General features: G+C 39.6%; 1 protein-coding gene across 1 annotated transcript; it reads left to right on the top strand.

The window, feature by feature from the left end:
* Positions 1 to 2,582: 2,582 nt before the first annotated feature.
* Positions 2,583 to 22,350, top strand: LOC100986128 (patched domain-containing protein 3). The gene is made up of 4 exons (XM_055092534.1): positions 2,583 to 3,822; positions 5,058 to 5,179; positions 13,638 to 13,783; positions 17,733 to 22,350. The coding sequence occupies exons 1-4, from the start codon at positions 2,725 to 2,727 to the stop codon at positions 19,238 to 19,240; spliced, it is 2,874 nt and encodes a 957-aa protein (XP_054948509.1). The 5' UTR covers positions 2,583 to 2,724; the 3' UTR covers positions 19,241 to 22,350.
* Positions 22,351 to 24,772: the final 2,422 nt, after the last annotated feature.

The following is a 24,772-nucleotide window of genomic DNA, read 5'->3' as shown; positions in this document are numbered from 1 at the left end:
CTCATGATTATTCACTTATATTTACAAAAAAAGGGGTATTTTGCTTAATATAGGTTATAGTCCTGGCAAACCATCTAATTTAAATTTGTTTTGGATGCCTTATTTTAAATGAAGTATTATTATTGATAGTTGAATTAAAATAAGCAGGGACTGGTTTGATATACTTCTGTTTTTTGCTTTCTGATACTGCCATAGTCAGATCTACTGATGTGGATGACACAAGCGCACTGAATAGAATTCTCATTTTAACATCTGGTTAACCCTGAAGTACACCCACTGATAAACCACCTTTCTTCCAGATCCTTTTCAAATGTTATGTAATTAACACCTCTCTTTCAATGTCAACAGGTAGAGTGCTAAGTAAACTAAAGTGTGCTCAGATATGAGTGTTAGGGACAGCTATATCTTCATGGATTATCTAGTAGTAAAGCCAAACTAATCATTTTAATAAATAAGCCATGACATTTTAGTGGCTTATCACAATACAAATATATCTCTCACTCATGTAACAGTCACTACAGATGTTCCTGGTCAGTGACTAGGTATCTTGCCCATGATGCTTCAGGAACCCAGGTTCCTGCCAGCTTATGTACCACAGTTCAAGTAGGTTCCTCTGTCACCTATGTCTAGATGATGGGATGGGATAGAGCAATTCTTAAAGGTCTTGGTCTGGAAGAAACACCCATCACTTCCACTTATATTCTGTAGCTGATTACTGGTCACAAGGCCACACAAAGGAACAAAGGAGATTCGAAAATGTAATCCTTGATTGGACAGCCATATTTCAATTACAATTCCATATTATGATGGAAAGGGTAGCACAGTTTTTAGTTGGCAACAATCACTTAATGTCATTGATTCTTAACTGCCTACATTAAACTAAAATAAATTCCAGATGGATTAATATTTAAATTTTTAAAAAGCAGATAATTATTGTATTAGTCCATTAGTGCTGTTATAACAAAATATCTAAGATCCTGTTTACAAACAACAGGAATTTATTTCTTACAATTCTGGATGGGGGAAGTCCAAAATCAAGATGTTGGCAGGTTTGGTGTCTGGAGGGCCCAGCCTTTGCTTCCAAGTTGGTGCCTTGTTGCTGCACCCTCTGGAGGGAAGGAAGGCTATGTCCTCACCTGGCGAAAGAGTGGAAGGGCAAAAGGGCCTAGCTAGTTATCTCCAGCCCTTTTATAAGGTCACTAATCCCACTCATAAGAGGTCTACCATCATGACTTAATCACCCCTAAAGACTATCACATTGGGGTTTGAGTTCCAACCTTTGAATTTTGGAGGGACACATTCATTCAAATCGCAGCAATTATAATCACAAAAAAAGAAAAATTTGTTATGACAAAAAATGGAATTCATGAAAGAAAAGTATTCATTAATTGAATTGCAAAAATAAGCCATGGCAATGAGAAAAATGAGGGGAGAGGGGAGGCTTGTAACTCAGACCACAAGAAAAGTGGTCATTTCTTTAACATATAAATCAAGAAGAAAATCCCAAAATCCAATAGGAAAACTATTGAATGGAATAGGCACGCAAAAGATATGATAGTTCACTCAAAAAGGAAAGATAAGGATACTAAGCAGTACATTCAAAATTAAACCAAAGTAAGATGCCAGTGGCACAAACCACTTTGCTGACATTGTAGGATAGGCTGTGGCAAATTCATATATTGCTTATGAGGGTATAAATCAATACAACTTCTTTGGATTTTAATTTCTCAATAGCTCTAAAAATTTAAAAGAACCTATCCTTTGGCCTAGTGAATCCACTGTAAAGAATTATCTCTCACAGATATGGTTGCTGTGTACAGGTTAAAAAATGATATTTATTTACTGAGCACTGTTTATAAAAGCAAATGACTAAACAATGTATGGGTCCATCAGTAAAATTCTGGCTAAATTATGTTTCATCCATACATTGGAAAAGTATAGAGCAGTTCAAAAAAATAAGATAAATCCATATGCACTGACATGTTCAAATCTTCTGCCACTGTAGATGAAAAATGTAATCTACATAACATGAATAGTGAAGTAGTATTTATGAAAAAGGTATATTTGCTATATCTTTGATATGCATGTATATGCATAGAAAGGGTTTGCAAGGATGTAGACCCACTTTTTAACACTTCTTTTAAGAGGAATGGGAGTGAAAGATTTTGATTTTTTTTTCCCCACTTTTCATTCTATGCATTTACTTCTTTTTACTAGGAGAATGTATGTACGTGTTACACTTGTGGACAGAAAATAAAAATAATAACTAAGTCAAGTGTGTCAGATTCATAAAAGTCTTACTTGAAACTGTTACTGGGTGAATGCCAAGAAAGGTAAAATCTGTCACTCAGGACACGTGGAATTTCTGTGCCATTTGTGTGCGTGGAAGAAACACCCACATTCTCCCAATAAATTGCGAGTCCATAGGATAGGCACGCATTTGATGGCCTTGAAGAAGCGTTCCTTGTATGTGCAGAACCCCTGAGAAACCAGGCACGCCACAAACACATTTCAGATTAGTTGGGCGACGGGGCAAACCACGTGCTCCCAACGCAGCCTCCGCTTCCGGAGCGCGGCTGGAGGGCAAACTCCCCTAGAATTTCTCCAGGAAACCGTTGGGTGGGGCCAGGAGAGCGTTGGGTGGGGCCAGGAAACCGTCTGGTGGGATCTCCGCAGCTGCTTTTCACCTGCTGTTCCTCCTGCGCTTCCTAAGAGGAAGAATCAATGCCGTGGGTGGAGCCCAAGCCCGGGCCGGGGCCGGAGCAGAAGCCCAAGCCCAAGCTCACCAAACGGGACTCCGCCACCGGGCCGCAGTGGTACCAGGAATCTCAGGAATCGGAGTCGGAAGGCAAGCAGCCACCCCCGGGACCCCTGGCACCCCCGAAACCCCCCGAACCCTCAGGACCCCCGGCGTCGGAGCAGGACGATGCACCCCTGCCAGAGGGGGATGATGCACCCCCCCGGCCGTCGATGCTGGACGATGCACCCCGCCTGCCGCTGGAGCTGGACGATGCACCCCTGCCGGAGGAGGAAACCCCCGAACCCACGGCCATCTGCAGGCACCGGCACCGCTGTCACACCGACTGCCTAGAGGGGCTGCTGTCCCGCGCCTTCCAGTGGCTGGGGTGGCAGGTGGGCGCGCACCCCTGGATCTTCCTGCTGGCGCCCTTGATGCTGACAGCCGCGCTGGGCACCGGCTTCCTGTACCTACCCAAGGACAAAGAGGAAGACCTAGAGGAGCATTACACCCCTGTGGGGAGCCCGGCCAAGGCGGAGCGGCGCTTCGTGCAGGGCCATTTCACCACCAACGACTCCTACCGCTTCTCCGCCTCCAGGAGGAGCACCGAAGCCAATTTCGTCTCGCTTCTGGTGGTCTCCTACAGCGACTCACTGCTGGACCCGGCTACCTTTGCAGAAGTCAGCAAACTGGACGGCGCGGTGCAGGATCTGCATGTGGCGCGGGAAAAGGGAAGCCAGATCGAGTACCAGCAGGTGTGCGCGAGGTACAGGGCGCTCTGCGTGCCCCCCAACCCGATCCTGTATGCCTGGCAGGTGAACAAAACGCTCAACCTGAGCAGCATCTCCTTCCCCGCCTACAATCACGGCGGGCATCCCCTCTACCTGACCGGCTTCTTCGGAGGATACATCTTGGGGGGCAGCCTAGGAATGGGCCAGTTACTCCTGCGGGCCAAAGCCATGCGGCTGCTGTACTACCTGAAGACCGAGGACCCTGAGTACGACGTGCAGAGCAAGCAATGGCTCACCCATTTGCTCGACCAATTTACCAACATTAAGAACATCTTGGCCTTGAAAAAAATTGAGGTACCTGGTGGTGTGGGTTTACAGGGAGGCCAGGAGAAGGTGAGAGGGATGAGGAAGACTTGCTCCCCAGAATCGTAACAAAAGCACTTCCTGACTACTTTATGGGGCCCTTGCCTCTAGGCTGGGTGTGCTCTACTGTATTTGGTACTCAACCCGATTTTCTTAACACCGACGGATGCCAGAAATTGTGAATCCCTGGTAGCATTCTAGTCGATAACACAAATCCTATGTCCACCAGATGGGCCTGTTCAGTACAGACATTGATCTTCATGTTTAATTTTGGGGTTTGGTTTCTAATCAAATTACAGTATTCTGAAATTCTACTTTTAGTTAAAGTCTTCACTGGTTTGGGGGAACCCCTAAAACTTGCTTGGAGCTCATTGGGATTAAAAAACAAACCGTCTTTTAAGTAAAAGTTCCATAGCCTTAAGAAGATAACTAGCTTAGCATTTTTCAAGTTAGATACATACGAAGCAGCACCTGGCTTAGTGTGAGGTACATATTAGCTGTTCAGTTATTGGTGGATCTGCAACACTATTCAGATGTATAAATAAGCCTAGTGAAAGAGACACCTGCTGGAAAGAGCTTTCAAAGACCAGGCCCTCCTGAAATATTTATGCAACTGAAATAGTAAAAGACACTAACCTAATACAAATTTAGAAAAAGTTACAATTTCTGCAGCTATTAATGAGAACAAGATTAAACAGTTTTAGGCTGGGCGTGGTGGCTCACGCCTATAATCCCAGCATTTTGGGACACCAAGGCAGGTAGACTGCTTGAGTCCAGGGGTTCAAGACCAGCCTCGGCAACCTGGCAAAACCCCATCTCTACAAAAATTACAAAAGTTAGCCAGTCGTGGTGGTGCACACCTGTAGTCCCAGCTATTCGTAAGGCCAAGGCAGGAGGATCACTTGAGCCCAGGAGGTTGAGGGCCCTGTCTCAAAAAAAAAAAAAAAGATTTCAAAGTTTTATATAAAATTCAGATTTTGTTTATTCAGGAGTTTTATTTAAACTTTGAATTTGAAAGAAACTTGGGGAATCCATAGATGTGTGGAAAGAAGCAAATCTACATTATTTTCTCTATTCTGAAGTCGTAATCCATGTATTTTTATCTTTTGCTGAATTTTAACATACATATTGTTTCATCACTAAGATAAAGTGTTTCAATAGTTTTTGTAACTCACACACAAATATTGTAATTAAAAGTTATTTATCTGAGTATATTTTTGTGGCAGGTAGTCCACTTTACATCGCTTTCCAGACAACTGGAATTTGAGGCAACTTCTGTGACTGTGATCCCTGTGTTTCACCTGGCATACATTCTCATCATTCTGTTTGCAGTCACATCATGCTTTAGGTAAAAAGCTTTGATTAGTTTTTAAATCTCTTACTTTATGAAAAATACTTTATTGTGGTAAAATATAATAATATATATGACATAACATATGATGTTATAGCCACTCTTAAGTGTAAAATTCGGTGGCATTAATTACATCCACATTGGCATGCAACCATCACAATGATCTGTTTTCAAATATTTTGCATCATCCCAAACAAGAACTCTGTTAACATTTTGCAATAAATTCCCCATCACCACCACCACCCCCAACCCAGTGCCAGTTAACTTTAATCTACTTTGTCTCTGTGAATTTTCCTAAAGATTTCATATAGTGGAATCATATATTTATCTTTTTGTGACTGGCTCATTTCACTAGGCATAATATTTTCAAGGTTCATCCTTGTAGCATGTATCAGAACTCCATTGCTTTTTATGGCTGAATAATACTGATTCCTTCAACTTTGTTGTGATTCTTCAAGATTATATAGATCATCCTAGACTCCTTGCAATTCCATATGAATTTTAGAATCAGCTTCTCTATTTCTGGGGGGGAAATGGTTGTTGGAATTTTGATGGGGATTGTGTTGAATCTGCAGATTGTTTTGAGTAGGACTGGCATTTTAAAAATATTGAGTCTGCCAACCCAGGAACTAAGGATCTTTCCATTTATCCAGGTCTTTTTAAGTTTCTTTTACCAATGTTTGCTGGTTTTCGGTGTGCAGATCCTTCACCTCCTTGGTTAAAATTATTCTTAGGTGTTTCATTCATTTAGAGCTATTTAAATGGAATTGCTTTCTTAATTTCCTTTTTGGGTTGTTCACTGCCTATGTATAGAAACACAACTAATTTTTTGGTGTTGCTCTTATATCCTGAAGCTGCGCTGAATTTGTTAACTCTAGTAGTTTTCTTCTGGATTCTTTGGTATTTTTCATATATACAATCATGTGATCTCTGAGGAGGGAGAGTTATATTTCTTCCCTTCCAATTTAGATGCTTTTTATTTTTATTTTTTAATCTAATTGCTCTGGCTAGAACTTCCAGTACAACATCGCATATCAATGGGGAAAGTGGGAGTCTTTTCTGTCTTGTTTCTGATCTGATCTGATCTTAGAGGAAAGCTTTCATTCTTTCACCCTTGAGTATGATGTTAGTTTTACTATTTTTATAAATGCCTTTATTATTTTGAGGAATTTTCCTTCATATTCCTAGTTTTTTAGTGTTTTTATTATGAAAGGGTATTGGATTTTGTCAAGTGCCTTTTAAACATCTAGTGAGATGAACATGTGGTTATTGTCCTTTGTTCTATAAATATGGTATATTACATTGACTGACTTTCTCCCGATGACCTTTCTGGGATAAATCCCAGCTGGCTATGATGTATAATACTTTTAATACGCTTTGGATTGAACTTACTAGTATTTGTTTATGACTTTTGCACCTATATTCATGAGAGCTATTGGTTTGTAGTTTTCTTTTCTTATGATGTCATTGTCTGGTATTGTGTCAGTGTAATGATGGTCTCCCAGAGTGAGTTAGGAAATATTTCCTCGTCTTCAATTTTTTGGAAGAGTTTGAGAAGGATTCCTGTTACCTCCACTTTAGATGTTTGGTAGAATTCATCAGTGAAATCTGGTCCTGGACTTTTCTTTATTGGGAGTTTTTTGATTACTGGTTTAATCTTTTGTTATAGGCCTTGAGATTTTCTATTTCACCTTAAGTCAGTTTAGGTCATTTGTGTTTTTGTAGGAATTCATGCATTTCATCTAGGTTATCCAGTTTGTTGACATACAGTTTTTGATAATATTCTCTTATAAACTTTTCTATTTCTATAAGGTCAGTAGTAACGTCTCCGCTTTCATGTCAGCTTAAGTTATTTGTGTCTTCTCTTTTTCTTCGTGACACTAGGTAAAATTTAGTCAATTTTGTTGATATTTTCAAGTAACCAACTTTTGGATTGATTCATTCTATTGTTTTTCTATTCTGTATTCACCTCTGTTCTAATCTTTATTCTTTCCTTCCTTCTTCCTGTGGCCTGAATGTTTGTGTCCTCCCAAAATTCCTATGTGGAAACCTAATTCCTGGTGTGATAGTAATATGAGGTGGGGCCTTTGAGAGGTGATTAGAATGGGATTGATACTCTTAAAAATAATTCCGAGGGAGCTTATTAGCCCCTTCTACCATGTAAGGACATAGCAAGAAGGCACCATCTGTGGAGCAAAGAGCAAACCCTCACTAGACACCAAATCTTTGGCCCTGACCTTGGATTTCTCAGCCTCTAGTACTGTAAGGAGCAATTTTCTGTTGTTTATAAGTTTCTCAGTCTAAGATATTTTGTTACAGTGGGCAGAACAGACTAAGACACCTCTGTTAGCTTTGGGTTTGGTTTCCCTCCTTTCCCTAGATCCACAAGTTGTTATTGATTTGAAATCCTTTTTCTTTTTAATGTGGGTATTTAGCTATAAATTTCCCTCTGAGCACTATTATCACTGTATCTCATAAGTTATGGTATGTTGTGTGTTCATTTTCATTCTTAACTAAGTATTTTCTAATGTCCCTTGATTGTTTAATAGTGTATCGTTACATTTTTGTAGATTTGTTAATATTCCAGTTTTCCTATTATTGATTTTTAGCTTTATTCTATTGTTGGTTAGAAAAACGTACACTGTATAACTTCAATCATTTAAAATTTATGCAGACTTGTTTTACAGCTGAATGTATGATCTATCCTGGAGAATGTTCCATGGGCACTAGAGAAGAATGTATATTTTGCTGTCATTGGGTTGAGTCTTCTATATAATTCTGTAGGGTCTAATTGGTTTGTAGTGTTGTTCATTTCTCTATGTCCTTATTGATATTCTTCTCAGATGTTTCATGCATTGATGAAAGTGGTATATTACATTCTCCAGTTTTTTTTCTTTTTTTTTCTTTTTTTTTTTTGAGACAGAGTCTCACTCTGTCACCCAGGCAGAAGTGTAATGACACAATCTTGCCTCACTGTAACCTGTGCCTCCCAGGTTCAAGAAATTCTTCTGCTTCAGCCTCCTGAGTAGCTAGGATTACAGGTGTATATCACCATGCTCACCTGATTTTTGTATTTTTAGTAGAGATGGGGTTTCACCATGTTGACCAGGCTTGTCTCGAACTCCTGACCTCAAGTGATCCACCCACCTCAGCCTCCCAAAGTGCTGAAATTATAGGTGTAAGTCACCACGCCTAGTCCTCTCCAGCTATTATTGTAGAGCGCTCTATCTCCCCCTTCACTTCTGTCAATATTTACTTCATATATTTTGGGTATCTGTTACGCAGTACACATATGTTTACAGTTGTTATAGCTTCTTGGGGAATTGGCCTGTTTATCAATATATAATGTACTCCTTTGTCTCTAAGTCTGTTTTGCCTGATGTTAGTGTAGCCATTCCTGCTCTATTTTGGTTACTATTTGTGTAGAGTATCCTTTTATGTACTTTCAATCTACTTATATTTTTGGCAATAAAGTAAGTCTGTAAACAGCATATAGTTAGATCATGTTGTTTTATCCATTCTGCCAACCTGTCTTTTGATTGGAGAGTTTAATCTATTTACATTTAAGGTAATTGCTGACAAGAAAGAACTTGTAACATTTTTAAATTTATGTTCTATCTGTCTTATAACTTTTTTGTCCTTCATTTCCTCTATTATGCTTTCTTTTCTTCACATTTCTTTTTTCTTTTCAGACAGGGTCTTTCCCTGTTGCCCAGGCTGCTGTGGAGCGGCACAATCATAACTTACTGCAGCCTTGAACTCCTAAACTCAAGCAATCCTCCCACCTCAGCCTCCTGAGTAGCTGGAACTACAGGCACATGCCATCACATCTGGCTAATTTTTATTATTTTTTGTAGAGACAGGATCTTGCTGTGTTGCCTAGGCTGGTCTTGAACTCCTAGCCTCAAGTGATCCTCTCACCTCAACCTCCCAAAGTGGTGGGATTACACTGTGAGCCTCCCCCATTGGTGGGTGCAGCATGAGCTACTATGCCTAGCCACATTTCAATTTTTTTTTTTTTTTTTTTTTTGAGATGGAATCTCACTCTGTAGCCCAGGCTGGAGTGCAGTGGCATGATCTCGGCTCACTGCAAGCTCCGCCTCCTGGGTTCACGCCATTCTCCTGCCTCAGCCTCCTGAGTAGCTGCGATTACAGGCGTGCGCCACCATGCCCAGCTAATTTTCATATACAATATTTTTTGAGTAAAATCTGCTCTGCCCCCTCCAGATCCAGTGAAACACTCTCACACTGGGAACTCAGGCTGTGACCACTTTATACTGCTGCTGCTTTGAGACTATGGCCGCTTTAAGAGTGTGACCACTTTAACACCCATGCCACTTTAAGACTTACTGCTTTAAGACTGCCACCATGCCAGAAAGGGGGGGCTTTTTTTTTTTTTTTTTTTTTGGATTCATCATTCGCTTGGTTGCTGTAACTTTTCGACTATTTTCCAGGGTTCATAAAATTGGTTCTGACAGTTTCTGCTTGTTTTTTTTTTTTTGATAATTCTTTGAGAGGACAAGAGCTTTTTTTCTGCCATTCTTCCTAACATCCAGTGCTAAACTCTTGTTTTTTAAACCTGGTGACTTTTAAAAACATTTTTTCCCATCAGCAATAGTGTCTAATCAAATGGAATAGTAAAAGAAATTGTGGCCAGTTTTGTTTGATTTGGCATATCTTTTTTACCTTACATATTGCATCAGTTATGATTAATTGTTCCATTTGGAAGGCAGATAAGTTGGTAGAACCAAGAAGCATGTCCTATTTCTGCTAATTTGAAGTAGTACTTTTCACTATATAAAAAATTAAGTTCTAATTTAATTGACTTAAGTGTCTCCATCATTCTGATGTGCAGTTTACCTTGTTAAGCACTTAAAAATTGTTCTCTAGGCATTAGGGGTAGTTTGTGTTCTTGAGTTCAAACTAAATATGAAAGATATCATCAAATAACAGAATTTAGATGTAGGAGGAACCCCATAGATTATATTCTAATTATATTAAAATAAATAGATTATTTTACATCAGAGTCACCCAGAGAGCCATAAACCAGATATTCTCAGGCCCCGCCCTACCAAATTAAAATATCTTGGGATTAAATCTGGAACTCTATATTTCAAAAATTTCTCTAGCTGATTCTTATGTGTAGGTAGGTTTAGGAACAAATAATATAATTTAACTATTTAGATGTAAGGAAAAGAAAGATGAAGTCTCAGTAGGTAAAGGGATGTGAAGACACTGGGGACCTCTTTAGGGTCAATGAACTACCTCATAATTTTGTTACTCTGGAAAGGAAGGCCACATCACTTAGAAAACAAAGAAACTTTAAAAAGAAACAAAAAAACCCCACAAAATTCAGGCTATTAAAGTTAGTAGGATAAAGCATTTTAAAAATTCAGTCTACATGTTACCAATAATTGGTTTAACAAAACTTTTCTACTAGATAGATAGTTGGTTTTGAAAATACAAACTCTAGTCAGTTCTTACATATCTTTACAAATGATTTTGGACAATAATGCACAAAAATATTTTATTTAAGGGAATTGGAAAATGATTTATAGTTGTCTCCAAAGACTCTTCTATGCTTATGTAACCACCATATTGAACACAAGACTCATAAGGTATAAACATAAAGCAGTTGTATTTTTGTCTCCCTTTGTTTCCTGTAAGTTTGTAAGTTTACTAGGTAGAGCAAGTTCTTCCTCTGCCTCATGAAAATTCAGGCAATCCCTACATTACAGTAATTCTTAGGCAAGACAAAAAGTCCTCCAGTCAGAATTAAAATGTCCATGTTCATGTTCATGTCATAAACAAAAGTGGTAACTTGATTTGAAGCTAAGGTTTTTCCTCCTCTCCTAGCTGAAGCATGCTACATGGAATAGCCTTTAATGGGGAAAAAGGGATATTCCAGACCTCTCCTATCACTTCTCTCACTATCCATCTTGCTGAGTGGTTCACAGACTGGAGCATGCTCAAACAGTAGGAGAAATGGAATCGAAAAATTCTTAAGACATGAATGCTGCCATGACAGTCTAATATATGTCTTCTCTGGCTTTGAATATGAAACTGATCCTTCTGCAAGTGTTGGTTTGTTTGGTGTTTTTTCTTTTTTGAGATGGAGTCTCACTCTGTCACCCAGCCTGGAGTGCAATGGCGCAATCTCGGCTCACTGAAACCTCTGCCTCCCAGGTTCAAGCGATTCTCCTGCCTCAGCCTCCTGAGTAGCTGGGATTACAGGCATGCGCCACCACACCTGGCTTATTTTTGTATTTTTAGTAGAGGCGGGGTTTCACCATGTTGGAGAGGCTGGTCTCGAACTCCCGACCTCAGGTGATCCGCCCACCTCAGTCTTCCAAAGTGCTGGGATTACAGGCGTGAGCCACCGCACCCGGCTGCCTGCAAGTGCTTTTGTAAGTTCCCTGGACACTTCTCGCTCCCTCTCTTTCCTTATCACAGAGGGTCTCTTATGTCTGTTCTGGGTGGAGCTTCCTAGACAGTTCTAGGACATATCCCCATTTTGCCTGTCTCACACACTCTCATATATGAAGGTTATACCTTGCATACCTGCCTTTAGCTCATTTAAGACACTTACTGAAACATATTTCAGGGTTCTATATTTATTGTCTTGCAATGAAGTCATTTAAATAAGACTTTTTCAAAAGTCTGTGCTCTAAATTGAACTCAATTATAGCTCATGCTATTTTATGTATAGTAATCCCCTGCTTTTCCACAGGAATACTATCCAAGACATACAATGGATGCCTGAAACCACAGATAGTCCTGAACTTTATTTATATCTAGCCAAAGTCTCTATAATCAATACTATACTTCACTCCCCTATCCTCTGAAAAATTCACACCTAAGAAATCCAGAAACTCAAGAGGAGGAATGGGCATAACCTTGTCATATATACCTTTTATCATTTTATCCAAAATCTTTCTGATTTTGAAATTCATCTCTTTTACTTTCTTATCTTAAACTCCTATAAACCAATATTGTTGTTTTAAGAACGTATTATATTAGGCCGGGCGCAGTGGCTCATGCCTGTAATCCCAGCACTTTGGGAGGCCGAGGCAGGCGGATCACCTGAGGTCAGGAGTTCAAGACCAGTCTGGCCAACATGGTGAAACCCCATCTCTACTAAAAATACAAAATTAGCCAGGTGTGGTGGCACATGCCTGTAATTCCAGCTACTCAGGTGGCTGAGGCAGGAGAATCACTTGAACCCGGGAGGCAGAGGTGGCAGTGAGCTAAGATTGCACCATTGCACTCCAGGCTGGGTGACAGAGTGAGACTCCAGCCTGGGCAAAAAAAGCAAAAGTCTGTCTCAAAAAAAAGAAAGAAAGAAAGAAAGAAAGAATTATAGTAAGAGATTTTATTATAACAAAGCAATTTACTTTTGCCCTGGAATTTATATGTGTATGTGTGTTGAGTTGGGGCCCTGACCTTAATTCATAGTACCACGTTAAGAAAAAGTGAAATACAATAACAGTATAGACATTTTATTAATAAGAAGAATTTTATCTATTTAAATGTGATCTCCCCTGCAGGTCTTCAGTCATGTTCCTGCTGTTTTGAAACCAGTGGCTCCAGTTCTTCAGCTCCTAGACTAAAATTCCAAACTTAGTTTCTCTCCCCTACTAAAATATCTGAATGCAGGTATCAGTCATTTGTTTTGAAGCAGTTTCTAACAAGCAAAATCTAAAACCAGAGGTTGTTGCCAATATTTTAAAAGGTAATGTTATGGTTGCTGAGGAGGTAAAGCACTGAATCATACTTTAAAATATTTTGTATACAGTCCTGTTTCTGTTGGTTTGCCAAGGAAACAGGCACAGTTTGGGTCATTTAAAATATAGCACATTTTAATTTTTTCCAAATTCGTAGCAACTTTTCCACAGAGCCCACTTCACCAGTAGAGAAGAATCCTGAAAGTAACTTAAAAGACTTTCCTACTTTATGTTAACAACAATACACATTGTACTAACTTTGAAATACAGGAGGCATTTAATGTTGTGTTATGGCTAGTTAGAGACCAGGGATGGATAAAAAGATAATTGGATCTATGTTCTTTCTCTAGTACAGTTTGCTCTTCATTATCTGTTATATTCCATTCACACCCTTCTCAAGATCAGAGTGGAATTAGCCATTAGCAGTGTTTTAGTAATTCTTTGTGGTTCCAAAATGCTAGTCAGTGACTTAGTGCTTGGCTGGCTGCAAAGAATCACATATAGCAGAGTCAGTAGAAGTACAGATTTACAGATTTCTAACTTTTCTATTCTTTCTTTCCTTTTTTTTTTTCAGTTGTTCTGAGATAGTCCCTGGGAATTAAAGGTCTCCAGCAGATATGTGTGGAAATTACTGTCTTAGAGATTTCTGACTAGGTGTCCAAGTCAAGAATGTTATCCATTGATGAAAGCTACCACCACAAATTCCACGATTTTTCCCTCCAAATTTACAGGTTTGACTGCATACGAAACAAAATGTGTGTTGCGGCCTTTGGAGTGATTTCTGCTTTCTTGGCAGTGGTGAGCGGCTTTGGCCTGCTGTTGCACATTGGGGTGCCATTTGTCATCATAGTTGCCAATTCACCATTTCTTATTCTAGGTGAGTAAAACAAAACGGGAGGCTGCACACCGTGTATGTGGCGGGGTAGGGGATATATATAAGGGAAAGAATTGTATTGAGGTGGCTCTACAGTTCAAAAATGAGGTGCCAGGAAACAGGGAAATGAAATTGAACCGGATATCTCTAGAGGTGGAAAGATCGAGTATCCTAATGGAAAAACAGACCATGTACGTGAACAGCAGTTCACATGTAAAAAACAAAATACGCGTCATTAAAAATACAGTCATGTATCACTTAACATTGAGGGTCTGAGAGATGCATCCACAGGCAATTTTAACATCGTGTAAACTTCCTAGAGTGTACTTACACAAACCTAGATTGTATTTCCTACAACGCACCTAGGCTATGTGGGCCTCTTGCTCCTAGGCTACAATCCTGTACAGCATGTTACTACGCTGAATACTATAGGTAACTGTCACACAATGGTAAGTATTTGTATATCTAAATATATCTAAACATAGAAAAGGTACAGTAAAAATACGGTAGAAAATATGAAAAATGGTCCACCTGTATAGGGCACTTATCACGAATGGAGCTTGCAAGACTGGAAGTTGCTTTGGGTGTCAGTGAATGAATGTTGAGTGAACATAAGGTATAGGACATTCCTGTACACTACTGCAGACTTTATAAACACTGGACACTTAAGCTATGCTACATTTATTTAAAAATGTATTTTTCTTTCTTCAATAATAAATTAACCTTAGCTTACTATAATTTCATTATTTTATAAACTTTAAAGTTTCTTTTAAACTTTTTTACTTTTTGTGATAACACAGTTTAAAACACAAACACAATGGACAGCTGTACAATAGTATTTTCTTTCCTTATGTCCTGGTGTAAACAAACATATTGCTCTGCCAGTCTTATGAAAGTATAGCACATACAATTATGTACACAACCTAATAATAAACAATTGTTACTGCTTTATGTATTCACTATGCTAAATTTTATGTCATTATTTTAGAGTGTACTCTAACTTATGAAAAAAATAGTTAACTGTAAAACAGCTTCATGTAGGTTATTCAGAAGATATTTCAGAAGAAGGCATTGTTATCATAGGAGACAATTCCACGTGTCCTGAAGACCTTCCAGTGGGACAGGATGTGGAGATGGAAGACAGTGATAGCGATGATTCTGACCCTATGTAGGCCTAGACTAATGTGTGTGGTTTTTGGTTTGTTTGTTTTTTGAGACAGAGTCTCACTCTGTCACCCAGGCTGAAGTGCAGTGGCTCAATCTCAGCTCACTGCAACCTCCACCTCCCGGGTTCAAGCTGTTCTCCTGCCTCAGCCTCCCGAGTAGCTGGGACTACAGGCATGCACTACTATGCTCATATGTGTTTTTGTATCTTAGTTTTTAATAAAAAGTTTAGAAAGTAAAAAAATAAAATAAAAATAAAGATTTTTTATTTTATTTATTTATCTTTTTTTTTTTTTTTTTTTTTTTTTGAGACAGAGTCTCGCTCTGTCGCCCAGACTGGAGTGCAGTGGCGTGATCTTGGCACACTGCAAGCTCCACCTCCCAGGTTCACGCCGTTCTCCTCCCTCAGCCTCCCGAGTAGCTGGGACTACAGGCGTCCGTCACCATGCCTGGCTAATTTCTTTTTGTATTTTTAGTAGAGATAGGGTTTCACCATATTAGCCAGGATTGTCTCGATCTCCTGACCTCGTGATCCGCCCACCTTGGCCTCCCAAAGTGCTGGGATTACAGGCATGAGCCACCGTGCCCAGCCATAAATAAAGATTTTTAAAAATAGAAAAAGGCTTATAGATTAAAGATATAAGTAAAGAAAATATTTTGTACAGCTGTCCAATGTTTTTGTATTTTAAGCTGTGTTATCATAAAAAGCCAAAAACTTTTTTAAAAACTTAAAAGTTTATAAAATAATAAAGTTACAGTAAGCTAAGGTTAATTTATTATTGAAGAAAAATATATTTTAAAATAATTTTAAATTTTAAATTTAATAATTTAATTTTAAAATTTAAATTTTAAATTTTAAAAATAACCTAAGTATCTGGTGTTTATAAAGTCTACAGTTATATACAGGAATGTCCTAGGCCTCCCTGCAAACTCTACAAAACAGCTTACATTAAATCAATTATATATATCTTAACTATAGTTATTTATGGCTGTGGGGTACACTGGATGATTAGGTGTGAGTGCATACGAGGAAGGTATGCCTTGAAAAGCTAGAATAAATAAGCTAATATCCAGTACACAACTCACTATCTCCCCCAGAAAACCAAATATTAATTTTTCCAAGATGCTTACTTTCCAAAATATAAACACCTTTATTTTCTAATGCTTACTAAAATAAATTCTGAGCTTACCAAAAATACAAAGAAAAATGGAAAACAACTGTAATTCCACCCTTCAGGGATAATTCCTGCTAATATCTTTATGTATATCCATCCAGAATTTGGTCTATGCAAATATACACATATAGCTCTCTCTCCATTTCAAACATCTTATTTTATAACAAGAAATGTTCATTTAACATTGAATATCTACCTCTTTTTAAAAAGACTGAATATGACTCTAATCTAACACTATGTTTGATTTGGCCAACCTCATATTGTTATGGGATTATGTTGTTTTCTATATTTTCCTATTATAAGTTACACCAAACACTTGTCCTACTTTTGAGCATTTGTCCAATTAGGACAAATTCCTAGAAGTAGATTTGATAGTCAAAGGTATTCCCTTTTTAAGTCTTTTGCTTTGTTGCAAACTTGGACTGAAAAATTGTGTGCCAATTTCCATTTCTCCTTAGTAGACTATGAGTGTCTTCATTTGCAGAAAAACTTCCAAAAATCCTCAGTCTTGCTAATATTGATTAATAAGAAAACCAAGTGTCTCACTTGTGGTTTAATTTGCATCCCTTGATTAACTGAAAGGTCAAATATTTTTTTCTTATACCATTATGCACTACATAGCAATGTTTTGGTCAAAGATAGACTGCATATACAAAGCAGACCACATATACAACGGTAGTCCCAGAAGGTTATAATGGAGCTGAAAAATTCCCATCATCTATTGTTATCATAGCCATCCTATTGTCATAACTCAATTCATTACTCACATGTCTGGTAGGAAGTTGGAGGGAGGTGAAATTTATCTGCAACATGCTCATGCTGCACTTTCCAGTTCCCTTTTTTTGTAATCCTCCTTCCCCAGGCTTCAGTCATGACTTGAAAATCCTCAGATGTTCTATTCCAACCAATCTGAAACATCACTGAGGAAAGGAGCTAATTATCTAGTAGGCATTAATATGTAAAGAATTCTTAAGATTTACCTTGACACATATTTCTGATCTCATTATAATGAACTGGGCAAGTGAAATTTGAATACCAACATTCTAGGTATCAGAAACAAACTAGCAGGAAAACTACATCTGTGCATGTGCCTATGTGTGTCTATAAACTATGTGGTGCCTCTCAAATCATACCACAGAGACAGCCAGATGCTAACTGTAGAACACGTTAAGTCCAGCTTATATTTCAAGCAACAGAATGTTGGCTGGCTGTGTCTGTTCATCTTACAAGAGAAAATGATCTCTCTGGCAATCTATTGGAATCAAAGATACACGTTGCCAATGCTGCTTTGACCAATACCCATGAAGCCAGGTTTCCTGACCTCATCATGGAAACACCCTAAGTGAAGAGTAGAGTATACTGTGCTATGTGCAATAATAGGAGTATGTACAAAGCAAAGACTTATTACAAAGGAAGGAGTGATGAGTTCTGTCGTAAATTCAGAGGCAACCAGGGAAAGCATCACAGAGAAAGTAGTATTTAATCAGAGATTGGACAAGATAAATAAAACCTTAAGAGACAGAAAAAGAAAATGGTTTGAATCAACCTGTTTAATTTTTAATGGATACTAATATGTATGAAGATGAAGATTCTGTTTTTTTTTTTTTTTACAGGTGTTGGGGTCGATGACATGTTTATCATGATTTCTGCCTGGCATAAGACCAACCTTGCAGATGACATACGAGAGCGGATGTCCAATGTCTATTCAAAAGCGGCAGTGTCTATTACAATCACCACCATCACTAACATCCTGGCCTTATATACAGGGATTATGAGCTCTTTTAGGTCCGTACGATGTTTTTGCATCTATACAGGAACGACCCTGTTATTTTGCTATTTTTATAACATCACGTGTTTTGGAGCATTTATGGCCTTGGATGGTAAAAGAGAAGTAGTCTGCCTATGCTGGTTGAAAAAGGCTGACCCAAAATGGTCCTCATTTAAAAAGTTCTGCTGCTTCCCATTTGGTTCTGTCCCAGATGAACATGGAACTGATATCCATCCAATGAGTTTGTTTTTTAGAGACTATTTTGGCCCCTTTCTCACAAGGAGTGAGTCCAAGTATTTTGTAGTCTTTATATATGTTTTGTACATCATAAGCAGTATATATGGGTGTTTCCATGTGCAGGAAGGTTTAGACCTTCGAAATCTGGCAAGTGACGATTCTTACATCACACCATATTTTAACGTAGAGGAGAATTATTTTTCAGATTATGGTCCCAGGGTTATGGTTATTGTTACTAAAAAAGTTGACTACTGGGATAAAGATGTTAGGCAAAAACTGGAAAACTGTATTAAAATTTTTGAAAAAAATGTCTATGTAGATAAAAATCTTACAGAGTTTTGGTTAGATGCATATGTGCAATATTTAAAAGGTAACAGCCAAGATCCTAATGAGAAGAATACTTTTATGAACAATATTCCTGATTTTTTAAGCAATTTTCCAAATTTTCAGCATGATATTAATATTTCATCATCAAATGAAATCATTTCTTCCCGGGGCTTCATTCAGACAACAGATGTTTCTTCCTCAGCCAAAAAGAAAATATTGTTATTCCAATTACGACGCATAGCTGAAGACTGTCAAATTCCCCTAATGGTGTATAACCAGGCATTTATATATTTTGATCAGTATGCTGCAATATTAGAAGACACTGTTAGAAATGTATTGGTTGCATCAGCAGCTATGTTCATTGTTTCCTTATTGTTAATCCCTTATCCATTGTGTTCCTTGTGGGTGACTTTTGCTATTGGTTCTGTGATTGTAGGGGTAACGGGTTTCATGGCATTCTGGAAAGTCAATCTTGATTCCATATCCATGATTAATCTTGTCATTTGTATAGGATTTTCTTTCGATTTTTCTGCACACATTTCCTATGCATTTGTTTCTAGTTCTCAGCCCTCAGTAAACCAAAAATCAATTGAGGCATTGTATCTTCTAGGCTACCCAGTGTTACAAAGTGCAATTTCAACAATAATAGGGGTGTGTGTTTTAGCTGCAGCGAAAGCATACATCTTCAGAACATTTTTTAAGATTATGTTTCTCGTTATGATATTTGGGGCAGCTCATGGCCTAATTTTTATTCCAGTATTCTTAACCTTTTTTGGAAGGTTTATTTGAATATCCACTAACAAGTCAAAGACCAATTCTAGAATTCCTGATTGCCCCAATCCAATCTGATTTTTTTAAATGCACTATTAAGAATAGTCAACAAACTACTGGGAGGCCAAGGTGGGTGGATCACCTGAGGTCAAGAGTTCGAGACCAGCCTGGCCAACATGGTGAAACCTCGTCACTACTGAAAATACAAAAATTATCCAGGCATGGTGGCGTGCACCTATAATCCCAGCTACCTGGGAGGCTGAGGCAGGAGAATCGCTTGAACCTGGGAGATGGAGGTTGCAGTGAGCTGGAGTGCGCCAGGCACTCCAGCCTGGGTGACAAGAATGAGACTCCGTCTCAGAAAAAAAAAAAAAAAAAAGTCAACAAACCAAAAACAAGGGCATGTTTCCTTGACTTGGAAATCCCATTTTAAATTATTATTTAAAATATACTGATAAAAATTAATTAGTCTTATGTTAAAATATCTTCACTAAATTAGGAAGGGTTATCTTTCTTACAGTCTTCACAATCAAGTACAAGGTACAACTTTTCTGCTATTTTTTCCCTTTATATTTATGCCTGAAATTCAACTATTGTATGCATTGTTCATACTATAAATGGAATATTATTCTCATTGCACTTGCTACATGCATTCATATGTGAAAATGCATCTTATCATTTATTTTCCCATTCAGGGGCTTTTCTATGCATTTTGTTAATGGTATATTTTGATAAGAAGTTTTTAAAGTTTATAAATCCAATTTATCATATTTTTTTCATGGTTAGTGCCTTCTTATCCTAAGAAATATTTTGACTACTCCAAGGTTACAATTAAAGTCATCTCTGTTTTCTCTTCTAAGCTAATAGTTTTGATCTTACATTTAGGCCTGTGATCCATGTGCATGTATTTGTTGGGCAGTATGGATAGAGGTCCATTCCCTTTTCATAAAAGCTGCCCATTTGTCTCAGCATCATTTGTGAAAAGACTGTCATTCAGGATAGGATTAACTTGGCATCTATATAAAAAAAAATCAGTTGACAATTTATGTGTGGTTCTAATTCTGTGCCATTGATCTGCTTGTCTGCTCTAAGGCCAATACCACCACACAGCCTTCATTACTGAAGCTTTATATTAATTACTGAAATTAGGCTGTGTATGTTGTCCACTTTTATTTTTATTAATCTTTCTGATTTCAAAGTTTATCTTTGTTACGTTCTTTTTTTTTTTTTTTTTTTTTTTGAGACAGATTCTCACCCTGTCACTAAGGCTGGAGTGCAGTGGTGCGATCATAGCTCACTGCACCTAAAACTCCTGGGCTCATGTGATCCTCCTGCCTCAGCCTCTGAGTAGCTGGGACTACAGTCATGCCATTACATCTGACTAATTTTTTGTTTTAATTTTTTTTTTAAGAGACAGGGTCTTTCTGCATTGGCCAGGCTGGTCTTGAACTCTTGGCCTCAAGCAATTCTTCCGCTTCAGCCTCCCAAACTGCTGGGATTACAGGTGTGAGCCACCATACCAACACTTGGTTACTTTTTTATCTTAAACTCTATAAACCAACATTGTTTTTTTAAAGAAGGTATTCATCATCATAAAACTATACTGTAACAAAGCAATTCACTTTTACCCTGGAACTTGTTGGTTTTGGGCCTTGAATTTAACTCATCACACCAACCAATGGGTTGGGAAAAGTGAAAAACAGCAACAGTGTAGAAGATGTATTAATGATTAGAAATGTTGGCTATTTAAATGTGACCTTGCCTAAAGGCTTTAGCCATGTTTTTGGTGTTTTGCAATCAGTGGCTCCAGCTCCTTAGTTATCTCTCCTAGATGTCAATTCCAAATTAGTTTCTTTTCCTCACCAAAAATATTTGGGGTGATGTCAGCATAAATGGGGCAGAATGTAGCTCCAAGAGCCCATTTCATCACAAAAGTAAAAAAATTGAAAAATGCAACAACTGTTAGAAAAGACTCTAATTGAACTCTGAAAATGGTCCAAGGTTTACACCAACCAAGTGGACACCAAATCAGAAAAAAAGCAACTTAAAAATGGTAGGAAAATTTTGTGGCATTTTTATTTGCCCTTGTCTCACACCCCCCTCCCTGGCTTGATAGTGATGGTGGTCCTAAGAAGGTAGCCTAGGCCAGGCAGGGTGGCTCAGGCCTGTAATCCCAACACTTTGGGAGGTCGAAGAGGGGGGTGGATCACCTGAGGTCAGGAGTTCGAGACCAGCTTGGCCAACATGGTGAAACCCCATCTCTACTAAAAATACAAAAATTAGCCAGGTGTGGTGGCACGTGCACCTGTAATTCCAGCTACTCGGAGGCTGAAGCAGGAGAATTGCTTGAGACCCGGGAGGCAGAGGTTGCAGAGAGCTGAGATCGCGCTACTGCACTCCAGCCTGGGTGACAGAGCAAGACTCGGTCTCAAAAAAAAAAAAAAAAAAAAAAGGTAGCCTACCTACCTTTTTTCATTCCTACCACATGTGGGACCCAGGTTCCTACTTCCAGAGGGAGAAAAGACCTCATTCACAAAGAGTTTTTCTGTTTAAACATGTCTACGAGCTATCGGAAGACTGACACAAAGCACTTATCCTTGTTTCACCTTCCCCAGAACTCACTCACGGTGAAAAGGGAGCAAGAATTTCCTTAAAACATTGTAAGCCAAATAAACAGCCCACAAGCATCAGGGGCAAAACGTTACTGTTGAGGTATTCAATAGTGCCCTATAAGCCAGGGAGGAAAGGCTGGGCAAAGAGTTTCTTTGTCAAATTAAGGCATTCAAAAGCACCTTTATGTACTGGGAATTTTTTTTTTTTTTTTTTGTCTTTCAGACAGAGTCTTACTCTGTCACCCAGGATGGAGTGCAATGGTCTGATCTTGGCTCTCTGCAACCTTTGCCTCCTGGGTTCAAGCAATTCTCCTGCCTCAGCCTCCTGAGTAGCTAGGACTATAGACGGGCGCCACCACGCCCAGCTAAGTTTTATATTTTTAGTAGAGATGGGGTTTTGCCATGTTGGCCAGGCTGGTCTTGATCAACCTCAGGTGATCTGTATACTGGAAATTTTAAAGCCATGCACATGCCCAGGGCAGGACACATACTCAGAAAAGAACTGCAAAAACTCAAAGCTTTAACCTCTGGCTAATCACTCCAGTCCGGCAGGAAGTGAAGGGGATGCTGTGGCTCCCTTGGGGTATGCCCACCAAGGCGATGCTTCCCTGGGGTATTTCTCCAGTATGGGATTGCACAAGGGTAGGGGACAGGACCAAGGAATACCAGGGTGCTGGGTCTCTCTAGTGGCACTAGTAGTCTCCATGAACAAATGGCTGTATTCCCAGAAGAGGCCAAGCTACTCATAGGGGAGACTGTAGCTCTTCCTGCGGCTACCTAGGGCCCAAGATTCAAACACATGCCTTCCAAAAATATGGCATCATTTAGTGATGGCTCTGTGAAACTAAAAGCAGATGGGGTTCATTGGGCTGCAAAGGTGGATGGCCATCTTTTGACTCAGACTGAATACAGATGTTACAACCAACCGGCCAAACTACCTGCAGTGGTGATGGTCAAGCAGGGCCACCCCTACCACCATATTGCTACATTTTCACTGAGTCATGGGCCATTGCCAGCAGCCTAGCTAAAATGTCAGGAGAATAGCGGCTCAGTGACCAGGCTATTAAAGGATCCCCTGTGTGAGGACAAGGACTATGCCAACAGCTTCCTGTCTTAAAGGGACAAATACATGTCACTCATAGGAATACCATAGCCACCCTTGAGATAACTTATGTCATGTTTTTTGGATACTCTGTGAGATGTCCCATTAACCAAACAGCATACTTCACTGCCCAAGCAACATGACACGGGCTACACTTTCAGAGGATATGATCACAAGATATGATGGGCTTTCCATACACTCTATTATGCACAGGCCAGTGAAACCATTAAATGATGGAATGGCTGATTCACACAGCAACTGAAGAGAGAACATCAAGACAACCTGCTGGTGGGGTGGTACCCCCACCTGACTAGGGTAATATGGGCACTAAACACAAGGAAAACACAGCATTGCAACACGTGTTGAGAAACACTGAACTTGGTAAGGGTGGTGGTGGACCAGGCAGCTGCCTGATTGGCCTGAGCCTGCAAAATCCTCATGTTTCCAACAATTCTTTTTTCGCTTTAGAGAGCATATCCTGTGGGTGGTTTGCAGTTCAGGCTGCCACAGTACCCCCAGACAGGGGGCCCTCTGACTCTAATCTGGAGGCAATGCTTCCCTTTGGTGCCTCCCTTCCCCTCTATGTGATCCCACAAGGGTGGGTGACAAAACCAAGGAATACAAGGGTGCTAGGTTCCCTCTAGAGGCAGTAGGGACATCTGATCCTTCCAGTCAAGTGGGCAATGTTATGAGGCATGTTAAGTTTGTACAGGACATGATCTCTCTTCCTACACTGGACAACTGAGGCCAAAAGGTCTGGGTTAAGCAGCAAGGGCAAGGGGTGTCCTCAGAAGCGGCAGCCTCAGGAGAGGGACAGACAGGCTACGTCACTACACCACCTCAGCCCAATTCATATCTGATGCGTAGGAAACACCTGGGCTGCCTGGAAGGGGTAGGGGTGGGGCACGAACCTGTCAGTCTGCTTTTCCACAAGGATGTGGCAGCAGAAGCCTGGAATTGTAATGCTTTGGTGGGCTCTTTCAAGCTGTGGCCATGGCAGGCAACCTGACGAAGTGTTGGATCTGCCACCCTGGACCTCCTCCTGCCACAGAGCACAGCAACCTTCTCCTTCTGCCAGTGGTAAACTAAACCATTAGTCTGTTCTCATGCTGCTAATAAAGACATATCCAGGACTAGGTAATTTATAAAGAAAAAGTGGTTTAATGAATTCACAGTTCCATGGCTGGGGAAGCCTCACAATGATGACAGAAGGTGAAAGAGAAGAAAGGCACGTCTTACATGGCGGCAGGCAAGAGAGAGAACATGTGCAGGGGAACTCCCCTTTATGAGACCATCATATCTCATGAGACTCATTCACTATCATGAAAACAGCACAGGAAAAAACCCACCCTCACGATTGAATTACCTCCCACCAGGTCTTCCATGACACATGGGAATTATGGGAGCTACAGTTCAAGATTTGGGTGGGGATACAACCAAACTATATCAACCATTATTCCCTGAGTATTGTCAGAGTGTAAGGCAATAACACCTGAGCGTGGCTTACTAAGCAAGGATCTGGCACCTGCCACATGACAGGGAACTGGAGGTGCCCTATTAACTGACTCTGTGGCAAAATGTCACAACCACAACTAACAAAACCTTGGTGGGCAGGTACTTTCATGGACACACTCCTTTGATTACATGGACTACAAGTGTCCCAGTAGTGATAATGAAAACAAAGACCAGACTACCCCTAGCACTCTGTGTAGGATTCATGAAAAATATTGTATGGGAGAAACTGAGCTCATGCAACTATGCCATCAATCAGACTCGGCTGGTGAAAGCCAATGCATCTATCCCCTTGTATGGGCCACTGAACAATAAAATGAGGAA

This window comes from Pan paniscus, chromosome 8 (assembly GCF_029289425.2).
Source record: "Pan paniscus chromosome 8, NHGRI_mPanPan1-v2.0_pri, whole genome shotgun sequence".
NCBI lineage: Eukaryota > Metazoa > Chordata > Mammalia > Primates > Hominidae > Pan > Pan paniscus.
This window is presented reverse-complemented; position numbering and strand designations above follow the sequence as displayed.